This window comes from Marmota flaviventris, chromosome 6, assembly GCF_047511675.1.
Source record: "Marmota flaviventris isolate mMarFla1 chromosome 6, mMarFla1.hap1, whole genome shotgun sequence".
NCBI classification, from domain to species: Eukaryota; Metazoa; Chordata; class Mammalia; order Rodentia; family Sciuridae; genus Marmota; species Marmota flaviventris.
In genome coordinates, this window is record NC_092503.1 from 73,636,453 (window position 1) to 73,648,891 (window position 12,439).

At 34.6% G+C, this 12,439-nt stretch overlaps 1 protein-coding gene across 4 annotated transcripts in view; it reads right to left on the reverse strand.

Annotated features, from left to right (window-relative positions):
• Nucleotide 1: 1 nt before the first annotated feature.
• The window catches only part of Orc3 (origin recognition complex subunit 3), a 61,757-nt gene continuing 49,319 nt past the window's right edge, over nucleotides 2-12,439 (reverse strand). For all 4 annotated transcript variants that reach the window (XM_027928201.2, XM_027928200.3, XM_027928199.2 and 1 more), the window contains 5 exons: nucleotides 11,920-12,020; nucleotides 7,881-8,022; nucleotides 6,936-7,052; nucleotides 5,761-5,840; nucleotides 2-4,795 (listed from right to left, as the gene is read on the reverse strand). In XM_027928201.2, coding sequence (XP_027784002.2) covers nucleotides 4,690-4,795; nucleotides 5,761-5,840; nucleotides 6,936-7,052; nucleotides 7,881-8,022; nucleotides 11,920-12,020 — 546 coding nt within the window. In that variant the 3' untranslated portion in view covers nucleotides 2-4,689. The remainder of the gene's footprint in view (nucleotides 4,796-5,760; nucleotides 5,841-6,935; nucleotides 7,053-7,880; nucleotides 8,023-11,919; nucleotides 12,021-12,439) is intronic.

The following is a 12,439-nucleotide window of genomic DNA, read 5'->3' on the forward strand; positions in this document are numbered from 1 at the left end:
ATTTTTCTTTCCTTTTTTTTTTTTTTGGTAGTTTTATTTATTCTATCAGTCTTTTTAACAAATGTTTATTGCTGCATTTTTTCCCCCAGTGTATCATTGTTTTACTGCCCTTGTAGTACTGGAATTTAGTTGGAAGAATAAAACATTTACTTCTATCCTGCTTGTTTTTTAAATGTACAAATGGGTAGTATTTGAATAAAGCCAGTGTTTTAAATGTAAGCATTTTCCAGGACTCAATTAAGTAAATTTTTCTGGTAAGATTTAAAATTTGAGTGCTATTTCAAAAAGTTGCGTTCTGATTCTAAATTACTTCTGTAACTTGTAACATTTTCTGCATAATAATATATTACCTCATAGATAGTTCTAAGAGCTCTAGAATTTTTACCTAAAAGGCATCAATAGAATCCAATTTTTTTTTTTTAAGGACGTGATATTTGATGTGCAAGAAAGCATGACTCAGCAAATTTAACTCACTTTCCCTGAGTGGCTTCTAGACCCAGCTTTCTTTCAATAAGTGAGCTTCAGTGAATTTGTCTGTTGAAAACTAACAGCATATTTCCGCTGATTACCCAAATCCTAAATATACTGGAACATAAACCTTTATAAGTGATTCAGTTAGTAGAACAAGGGAAAAGTTTTTTTCTTTTTAATTTTAGCAACTGTATTTCACCAATTCTTCAAGAATCTTAAAAGGTATTGGCTTAGTACTACGATTCTCAATCTCAGCATTACTGACAATTTTGGCCAGATTGTACCTGTGTTCTGCAGGGAGTTTAACAAACAACATCCCTGGCCAGTTACCCTCCTCCTCAAGTTGTGACGACCATATGTCTCATTGCTAAGTCCCAGCCAAGAAGTACCAGTTTAATGGGTAACATTTTTTAGGAGAGTGCAAACAGTAAGTTAAAATATGGAGGCATGGGAATACAGTGAATGTAAACATGCTTTAACCCTTGTTAACCTTAGGACAAAACTGGATATTCTTTTGTTAAATAAGCATTTGTGAATTTTCACTGATAAAACCCAGCTGTTAACAAATTTTTATGTTTGGAAGGCAAAATCAGCTGAACGGGAAAAAAATGCTAGCAATCTGAAAAGTCATAAGAGTTTCAATTTTAGATATAACTTCATTAAACTTTCCTTCACAGCTAAATTTCTGCATTATTATCTTACCAAAAAGTTCTATTTTACATTTAAAATAAGTAGTAGTCTAAGAGAATTCAAGAAAGTTAATGTACAGGATTCTTGGATTTAGTTAAAATTATGTGGACTCAGTAGCCAATTTATCTCAGTGAAAAGAACTGTATTAGCTACCTAGGGATTCTTAATTCCCAAAGAGACCCGAAATTCCTCATAATAAGTAGTCACATAATTCAGTGTACTATGTCATTATTTTAGTAAAAGGCAGTTATGATATAGAGCCGTACTTGCCTTACGATAATAATAATATGTGTTGAGTGAATCTGATTAGCAAGGGTACAAATAAGGTAGAATTCTTTGTATTGTTGAGGAAAAATAGGCATTTGAAAAAAATATCGGAGGTTTAAAATATCAAGACTTTGACATGACTAATGAACATGATTTCTAAACAGTGATTGCATTTACAATACTACCTGAAGAGCTTTCTTTTTTGAAAAAAAGATCGTAAGGCTCCACCCCTATAAACTGCATTAGAAGACCTAGGAAAAGAAGACCACTGGAATCGGGTAAAATACATTTTGCAGATATGATCCAAGCAGCTAGAGTTGGAAACAGTTGTCTCTACCTCATTTGGGTTGTTCCACTTCTCTGCTCTAGTATTAATAAGTGAATATTCTGCTAAAGCCGAATTTTGTCCCTGTCTACTCTGTGATGCATTAGTACTATGTAAGAATTACATACAAAGTCACATCACATACAAACTCACATCTCATTCAAAGACACAGTTCCAGCTATCTTCTCTCCTGCATCCGTTTTCTCTCTTGTAGATCATTCCCAAATAAAGAAAATGTTATTAAAAACCTTTTGATCCTATATTCCTCATCCAGCTATTACTCTATTTTACTGTTACTAAGCTAAACTCAAAATTTTTCTAAACATCCTCCTATTTACTGCCTCTCCCCGCTTTCACCAACTTTTTTTTATTAGGAAAAAGCTCAAACACAGAAAAGTTGAAAGAATAGTCTACCAACGTGTAAAAGTTATTAAAAATGCATCTCATAAAAATATGTACTTCTACACAAATAAGCTTAATACCATTACCCTATTTGAAATACTTATATCGTATCCACATTGAGGTTCTCCCGTTTGTCAACATAAGTTTTTTTATTAGTCCGTTCACCCTTGGGATTCAATCAAGAGTCTAACTGGGAAGACCCAGGCCTTTTTTGAATATTTGTGCTACCACTGATTTAATCTAGGCATCTGAAATAACTGTAGGCTAGAAGTTGGGCCTAAAAATTTTAATTTTCAGGTTAAAACTTCTGTGTCAGAACAAAAGTTGATATTATACAATGTATGGCCTTTCCAGGATTAGTGTCAATTTTGGACACATGCTTACCTGATCTGATAGGTGATGCCTTTATTAAGTCACTGAAGATTTGTGAAGTCTAATCATAAACAGCATTCAACCTTGAAACTCTTCAGTTGGCTTGTAAGATATTACACTTGCCCGATTTTCCTCTATTGGCTGCTGCTGCTCAGTCTTCTTTTGCCCACTCTTAATTTCCCTAAACGTTAATAAATTCATAGGCATGCCCCAGAGCTTGACTGTGGATTTATTACCTCAACATGGTTCAGTGCATGATATACATTTAGATTGCATGAATTCAGTAAGTGCATAGCAAAATTAAAGTAGGGTTACTTTTTCATCTCAGGAAATCTCTGCTTTCAGACAGATGTGAATTTGCTAGTCTTAAGACTAGTAATTTTATATCTTATACTGTAAGATATGAGTGTTTTAAAGTTTTCTAAATTTCATCTGGTGCTCATCTGTCATCTGAAAGCTGCAGGAAACCATACTGTACATATTAATGGTGTCCTCATTAATACAACATGGGAGTACTGGGAAACCTGCCTCATGGCTGATGGCCTCAAAGAGGCAATAGATGAAAAATCCTTAAAATCATTTGTACATTGTTTCCCTAGATTTTTACTACCCATTGTTTAAAAACAGTAAAAAAATGTAGTTGAGGGCTCTTTGGAGGAAAATGACTAGAATATCAGAAAAAGCCTGGGTTATTGCTTAAAGATAAATCATAGAAACTCATGCATTTCACAAACAGAAACTTGATTATCTTTATCATGTCCATTTGTTGGAGAATCTGCTTCATGCCCTGATTCCAGGATTTTGATAAAAAAAGTATTATTATTATTTTTTTTAATTTACACTTTGTATATCACAAGTTCTTAACTTTCAAGTTGACAGTACTGTTATGCCTATGCATAAGTGTTTACATTTTGCTGAATAAGTTTTGGCATCTCTGAGGTGAAGACAGTAAGATACTATCCTGATCAATGCTACTGTGGTAATGAATGGTCTTTCTAAGGGGCTAGACACTTTCTGCTCTGGCTTGCAATTGATTATTTCTGGTACCCAGGGCTTCTATTTATTTTTTTTAATAGCCTTGGGAACATTTTTAACAGTGTATTTGGGGGACAGATGATATTTCATATAGCAATTTTATGTTTTGTAGTTGGGTATGGGGGACAACACTTATAAATTTCATTAAAATCCATCTTGTTCCTAGATTTCTAAGGCATTCGTTATTTTAAACCCATATTAATATCCCCTTTTACACTCTAGAATTAATAATGTTTAGTTATATACTGAAATTGTTCTCAAAATATGCACAAAACCTGTAATTACATAGTTAATACTATGGTTTGCTAATGCAAACAGTTTTTCCTGTACGTGGACCCCTTTTTCCCCAACAACACTGGCCTGGTAATTGTGGTATATTAGAAAAGTCCCAGAATTCTCTTGGAATAGAACATTAAACAATAAGCTTTATATATATATCTTTGTTTAAATATTTCTTAATGAGTTCTTTCCAAGGAAGACATCCAGATATCATTGCATCTTAATGTTAGTTTCCTTACCTCAGTTCTGTAAGTCTGGGACATGATTTGTATAGGCTTTACTGGATATAACACTCCATGATTGGTCATATGAAAGTAGAACATAATATTCTCTAATGTCTATAAGCATGAAGCCAAACAACCTGAGACTTTGAAAGTTCTAAGACATGGGGAGGCAGAGGAAGTTTTACCATAAGAAACAAACTTGCAGGATATTTATGTTATGACTTACTGTACAATATACCAGTGAGGAAAGCCAATGCAAGAAATAGAGGAACAAGGTACATTTGTAATGCATACCAATTACAAATACTTTACATTACTGGATAAAGAAATTTATTCTATTTAGACAGCATAAGTCCAAGAATGATTTGGTTTAGTGACTTTGTACAATGATAATTCATGAGGTTTTAGTTATAATGCAAGCATGTTTATTTGTTAGATTCTAAAATATTACAAAGATTCTTTGATATAAACCTGCTTGAGATTAAAATTCTACTTTCTGGTTAAACATCAAAAGGGAGGGCTACACATTGTCTTCTCAGCAGTCTCTAATGGCATGTAAGTATGACTAGTAGTCTCCTTCTGCCCTTAAGGTACACGATACAACTGGCTTCATTCATTTGCATTCTAACAGCCTCCCCATGTTAGCCTTGCTACATGGTCAGTCTTCTGTTTGGTAGGTTTTATAAATCCTAAAAGTTCTAGTTCAGAAACAGCTCTAATAAACCGAGCACTGCAAATTCTAGCTAAGGAAATTGGCCATGTTCTATTTTTGACAAAAAGGTTAAAATTTCAATGTTAAAATATTAGTTTACAAATTAATACATAGCTGAAAAACATTCTTCCTAAATTACACTATAAATCTTACTGGAAAACATTACATGTAATTAGAATCTATTGTCAATAAGACATTAATGGAAAGCACCCAAATCTAATTTTTCACATAGTATAAAAATTGCTACTTATGCCAGGGTGCAGCGGCGCACACCTGTAATCCCAGTGGCTCAGGAGGCTGAGACAGGAGGATCACAAGTTTAAAGTCAGCCTCAGCAACAGCAAGGTACTAAGTGGCTCAGTGAGACCCTGTCTCTAATAAAAATACAAAATAGGGCTGGGGATATGGCTCAGTGGATGAGTGCCCCTGAGTTCAGTCCCTGGTACCCCCCCCCACCAAAAAAAATTGCTACTCCCCACAACTTCTAAAAGTACAATAGAAAAGCAGAAAATTCATTGGGGTTGGGGATGTGGCTCAAGCGGTAGTGCGCTCACCTAGCATGCGCGGGGTGCTGGGTTCAATCCTCAGCACTACATAAAAATAAAAGATGTTGTGTCCACTGAAAAACTAAAAAATAAATATTAAAAAAATTCTCTCTCTTAAAATTCAATAATGATGGTTTCTTTTTTTGGTAAACTTTGAAATAACATAAATTTTAAACCAAATAATATGGGTTTGACCTCATTGTAGATTAAATTCAGAATATTTACAAATTTAAGTTATTCTTAGAATGGTATGGTTAATATTAACATGTCCTTATGAATCTACAATATAGACCTAGAGAAACTAAACTTTATTTTTTGAGGCTGGGGATTAAACTCTTGTCTTCTTGCATGCTAAACTCATGTTTTACCTCTACGCCTGAGAAACTATAAACTTACACTCTATAGCTGGACATTGTGAAATTGATTTTAAAAGGATACTGGATAATTTCATTCATCTCTTCTGTAGTTGCAGAATTTGATTCCATCTTTTCAGCAGCTGTCACAACTGTTGCAAAAGCCTTTTGAGTACATAAGACAGAAGAAAATAAAAATCTCCACAGTTGCCAAATATCTTTTACTACACTTCCTTTGATGGTACTATAATTAAGCCAGGCTTAATAATACTGTTGCTGCTGCTGATAGCTAGCACATTTCTTTTTTCTTTATACCAAATTTCAGATTTTCAGAATTATACTCCATGATCATTTTAAATCAGTTATACATTAAAAGAGTACAAGGTAATGACTCCTTAATAATTTTGTTTCTAAGAACTAAGAAGTAGGCAAAGAAAAACAAGAAACAAAGCAAATTAATGTTAAAAGGCAGAGTCCTGTATCCTCTACTCCCAAATCTCCCTTAACCCAGGAAAATGGAAAATGCCTATTTTTCTTGGAAGCAGCTAATTGTGGATACTTTTTACTGATGATATAGAGCCTTCAAAAGAGTTAAGATCTTTGTAATACTATGCTGAGGAGGGGGAAAAAAAAGTTATTTTAAAGAATAACAAGAGTTGTCCATTTCCTTGCCAAGTATTCCTTTTTTTTTTTTTTTTTTAAAGAGAGAGAGAATTTTAATATTTATTTATTTTTTTTTTAGTTTTCGGCGGACACAGCATCTTTGCTTGTATGTGGTGCTGAGGATCAAACCTGGGCCGCACGCATGCCAAGCAAGCACGCTACCGCTTGAGCCACCATCCCCAACCCCGCCAAGTATTCCTTATATTTCCTGATTGCTAAATCTACTGCACAATCATTCCAATTTTTTTTTCATGAAAGTAAGGAAATGCTAGTTAATACTATATTTTGTGGAATACCATAGAACTGACCTAACTGCTTAGCTTTGCTTAAATGCTAACTACTAAGGTTAGATCACATACTTATTTTGACCTGGCAATGAATATAGAATTGGCTTCATTTGAAGAATGAAGGATCAGAGAGCAGGAGATTTGGAGTGAGGATTGCTGAGCGGCTATTTCCTAAAGAACTTTTGAAGTATGAGGCAATTTATGCTTTCCAAATAAAACCAAGGCATTAAAAAAGGTAAAAGATGAGCTTGAAAGTATAAAAATATTCTACATATTCTATATACAGCTTTCTCTTTTCTCTCTGACCTACCTCTGACCAGTCCACAAGGTTGATTAGCCTGCTACACTCCAGGTGCAGTTTATAAGCTATGCAGATGTCAGGGGCAATATTTGGAATGCAGCCTTCTTCACTTTTCAGTGCTTCATTCTAAAAAATAAGTGAAGTAAGGTAACCGCCTTTAAGAAAGGATAAAGAACAAAATCTGATTACTAGTAAACCCCTCCTAACTTAAATTTAGTAAATTAGTAAGTGGAATCTTGGTTTTCTTTATTTAGTGAATGAACTCTTCAATAATTGTTAGCTAGTTCTTATTTAGGTTCAGGTCTGGGTCATAATACCTCCAACTCCTAGTTACTAGAGAAACAGTCCCAGGATGAGTACAAGCACATTTTTCACTTTAATCTTAAGTTATTTTCCAAGACCACAGTGCATTTCTAACTGTATAAAGTTTAAAGAACTCTTTGGGAATATTCATTAAAATGACTCTCAACATTTGCAATCAGCTTAATTTAGCAATTTTTACATTGTATTAATAAATATCAACATTTCACTACTAGGGATATAAGTCATCTCTCAAAAGACAGTTCTCAACAATGCATATCATTCTGTAGAAACCACCTGTTTTTTCAACATATTTGAAATTATGGTTCTTTATTAAGAAACAAAATCTCACATACATGAGCTGCACAGGATAGCCTACCTTCCCAAATGCTACTGAAATCATACTTTTCTTTTGTGAGCTACTACTAGCAAAGAAGATAAACTTTGTAAGTTTTACATTTGTGATTTATATATCAAAAATAATTGTGATTATTATTGTTCTTTAAATATGAAATTATCCATGCTTTCTACTACCACCAACCCTGAGCTACTTATTTTCTGCTCATCAAAACAGAACTGAAAACTTGCAATATTTTTGTGGCAATGTAGTCTTGGCCTAAGCTCAGCTGTGAGAGATCAGAATCTGCTTCTTACCTTTATATAAAAATAAGGATTATTCAGTGCAGTGTGGAGGGCGATACGTGGAGCAGCATTTAAGTGCTCACGAAGAGTGTGGGCAGCACTGAAGTACACCACCTCGTGCAGAGGCTGAGTCTCAGGAGGCAGAAGGTATTCTCTGAAACATTCCGAGTCAGGTTATCAGCTTTTAGGTTAGCATAGGTTTATTTTTGATAACAGTTTTGTCAATCCTCTATGAAGGGACTGAACAATTTATTAAAAAGCAAAATCAACAGCAAAAGAAACAAAATTCAAGTATTGGATCCAGGGCAAAAATCCATGTAATACTTTTAAACACTACTTCTAGGTTGTTTACAATACAAGAAACTACATATCTCAATTCTGAATTAAATCTTCAGAAACAAATGAACATATATTACATTTCTTCTCACTTTAAAGTGGAATTTCTTAAAATATTAACAAATTTCTTAAATTAAAAATTATTCAGAAAACTGAGGTATCCATTCTCTAACACAGCAAGCATTTGGCTTTTTTGGCAATGTTATACACAGCCTCAAGCCTGGAATTAATTTGAGGAAATTCATTTTGGATCACAAAAAATATTTTAGTTGATATCTTTCAAGGAAAGAGTTACTATATACTATGATTAATTTTTACTTTAGCATCAGTAAAGGCTGCTAAAATTTTAGTTTCAGTGTGTTAAAAAAACTTCAATAAAATATCAATTGTTAAAAAAGCCACATTATCTCAGAATTCTTTAATTTTTCACTTACAAGCTAGATGGCAAATCAATTTTAATAAAATCTAAACTTTAAAAATAAGGCATTAAAAGGTTTACTTTGAATGTATGAGCCTAGGCCAGACACAATGGTGCAAGCCTGTAATCCCAGTGGCTCAGGATGCTGAGGCAGGAGGATCTCAAGTTCAAAGCCAGCCTCAGCAAAAGTGAGGTGCTAAGCAACTCAGTGAGAATCTGTCTCAAAATAAAATACAAAATAGGGCCGGGCATGTGGCTCAGTGATCAAATGCCCCTGAGTTTAATCCCCGGCCCTGGTACCTCTCCCCAAAAAAGTATGAGCCTATCAGCTGGTCTGTGACATGACAGTAACATTATTCTTAGGTGGCCTGGAGAGTAGTGAACTGGAATGGAGCTTTGGCATACACAATCAAAAACAGTAATAAGTTACGAACTAGATTAGTTAACTCACATGCCTTCATAAAGAAGATTCCCAGGGCTTAATTCAGTCCTGAGCTTAAAGTCTGTTAGCCACATTACAGACTGTGTCAGATCTTTTCCAATTAGTGTAGGCAGAGCAAATCAAGCAGCTACCCTAGTTCAGCCACAGGAGATGTTATTTCTCCTCTCCTGGAATAATGAAATAATTTCTCTTCTTCCTAACTTTCTGTCTTCCTTTTGGAAAAGTTACCACACTTCCTAGAAAAGCCTTCTATATTTGCTCTACTCTGGTTAGGTCAGTGGTTTTGAAAAAAGATAGGAAGCAAAAGGACATTCAACATGCACATCATTCCTCACCATCTCTCTCCTCCTTTCTCAAGAGCTCCTGACCTACTCATCCCATTTCTAGGTGCTGTTCCTTCTCCAGAGTCCACTGGAACAAAACCCATTTGCAAAGAGTATGATTTTGACTTGATCCTCACTAAAGACTAACATTTTACTATCTCAATTACTCAAGACTGAGTTAAATTCGCTGAGAAAATGACTTCTGTGATGCTGACTGCCTCCTTGGATGGCTAGTTACCAATTTGTAATTACTGACCATATAAACTCTTCCTATACCAATTTCATACACTTACTCCCAAACATTATCATGGCTATCACTAAAAGACCTTGCTGAAGTTCCTGCTAAGTAATAAAGACTGGATATTTAACAAGGCAATTGGATAGAGATGATTATAGAAACTCAAATTACTGTCTTACATTTGTACTTCCGTTCCTTTTCCTGTTTTCAAGTAATGTTTAAAAACTCAGACAAATACCAAGTCAAAACACCTTTTCGAGATTCTCAAAGAATCTCCATCAAAAGGAAAATTTTGTTTCCACTAGGTTACATTCATTGAATAACAGTAATACACCAGCACCATACACAGGAATTTTTGTCCAACTGTATACTTGGGGATTGGCATAAAAATGCCATTGCTTGGGCAACTGATTTGCTTTGATAAGAAAGAAGCAATGAATCTGGCACCAGAATACTTCGTGATGTTCATCTGGATTTAGGTCAGAGTTTACAACAAATGTTAGACCTTTCCTCAAAGAGATACCTCTGAGGGAACTGTTAAGATTTTTATCAACAAGGGCTATAAAGTCAAAGCTTGATTTTGGTGAAAATAGCAACTTAGAAAGTGGCAGCTTTTTTTTTCTTAATTCTTTGCATTTGGCAACTTAATCTCAGATCTGTCAGTATTTTTGCCAAGAGATGTTCCTGATCTACTGTGAACCTACCATCTCCTTAAGTCAATGGCTTATATTCTCCAGAACTCCAAACTCTATTCAAACATCTGTAGTGTTCTCCTTCAAGGCAATGTGCAGAAATGGGGAGGGCCTTTTGGCAGATGTCAGGAGATTAGGACTATGTGACACAGGTAGCCATACCTTTCTCTGGGCTTTAGCTGATATATGATTCCCCACTTCCTTTTAGTTTACAATCCTAATCTCTTTTTATGATAGAAAATCTTAGTAAAGATAATAAATTCTTATAGAATATTTTGTAGTTTTACAACAGAACACATTTCAATCATGCTCAGCATTATTTCAATAACTGTTCAGAAACATTAAAAAGTCAGGCATATTAGGTCAAAGATCATGAAAGGGAGAATGGATGGTTTTACTTCACAGCCTACGATTTGGAACTTGTAAGAACTCAGGAAACTGACGTCTGGCTTACAGATGATTCTAAATCACATGGAAAAATTCTTAGTCACAACTTGGCGAAAGGGAAGAGTCAAGAGCTTGGGGATAGAAACTATAAGAACAGAAAACCTCATAGGGCAGTTACCTCTATCAGTTCTAAAATGAAATTCTTGACCAGTATGTCAGTTCAATACTGGAGTGCATCATTTTGTTATGATACATTTCTCTCTCTCTTGTCTTTATATATGACAGCAGAATGAATTACAGTTCATATGACACATTTCTCTTTAACCTTCTGCTTGTCATAATTTTGCCACTTTCATAGCATTAATAAATTCTTCCCAATAACTAGAAACAATGATTCTGGCCCCATGATCTTAGAAAACGGAGACATCACTTTTTGGAAAAGCATGTTTATCTGTCAGAAAATCACTGTCTTCAATAACCGAGCAGCTGTTTTTTCCAGTACTTTTTTTCTGTTTAGTGAGTAATGTATGAACTGCCATTAAAAAATAATAAACTGATAATTATTTTTCTCTTTTTAATTATTAAATCATTTCCTTTTGTATACCTTTTTCTTTCTTTTCTTCTTCTTCTTCTTTTTTTTAAAAGCATGAACCATAAAGCTGGCTTCTGGGCAATCCATGATTCAGAATAATCTGGATTTCCCAAGAAGGAATCATTGTAAAATAAATGGTTGATTGGTAGACTTCTGCATTTACTAAGTAGATGCCTCAACATGAATTTAATGCCGATTGTAGTTGCACTGTCTTTAGAATTAGACAAAATGGAGCAGCATGGCTAGCTTGCTCAGCCTTTTTTCTGGGTTTGGCCCAAATCCAACATTCGGTACTAGTAAAGGTATAGCAATGCTGAAGTGTAATATAAACACTTTGTTATTAGAAAGGGGAAAACACTTTCTAACTCCCTGACTCTTCCCACCTGGCCTAATAAACTAAAAATTAAACTTAAACTGGTGTTCTTGAACCGACAGTAAAGAATAAGCTAAGTCATTTGATTAGGTATTTTAATAACAAACAAACAAACAAATAAAAAAAAGGAATTGAAATTAAAATTCTACGCTGGCCAGGAGAAAAAGAATCCTGGATTGGTGATGGACAGCTATTATGCCAGTATTATTTTAAAAAATAGCATGACTCATAAAAATAGCTAGAGACTCACCTCACCAGACAGTCAATGAAGTTCACAACTTTTTCTCTGAGTACTTCAAACCTGGTTTGCTTCTTACTTGTTCTTCTCAACTCCTTCATTTCCAATAAGGACTAAAAGGTGAAAGAATACCTTTCATGGTGATTCTGAGATAGAAATTTTTTCAGAGGGATCTCTGCTACTCAGGTGGAGATAGCTGATGCCCTTTGCTTAAGGAGGATATACAGATCAAAATGGGTGTTACTTTTTTATTTGTAGGGTCTAGCAAGAATCTCTCCTCTCAGATGTACTGCTTTAAATATACATCAGTGGGTTTTCAGGGAGAGAGGAAAGGGCAGTTCACTTTATTAGTAAGTTGTGTAGCAGAGTGCTCACTATTCACAACACATTAGTTCAAAGAAGAAAGGGAAAAAGAAAAGGAGGAAGAGATGAGGAAGAAGAGAACTATCATTACCATCACCTTGCATAAAGCCATACTAACAGAATAGATTCCATGTGTTTTCTTGTGAAGAATGAAACTTCATACTACATT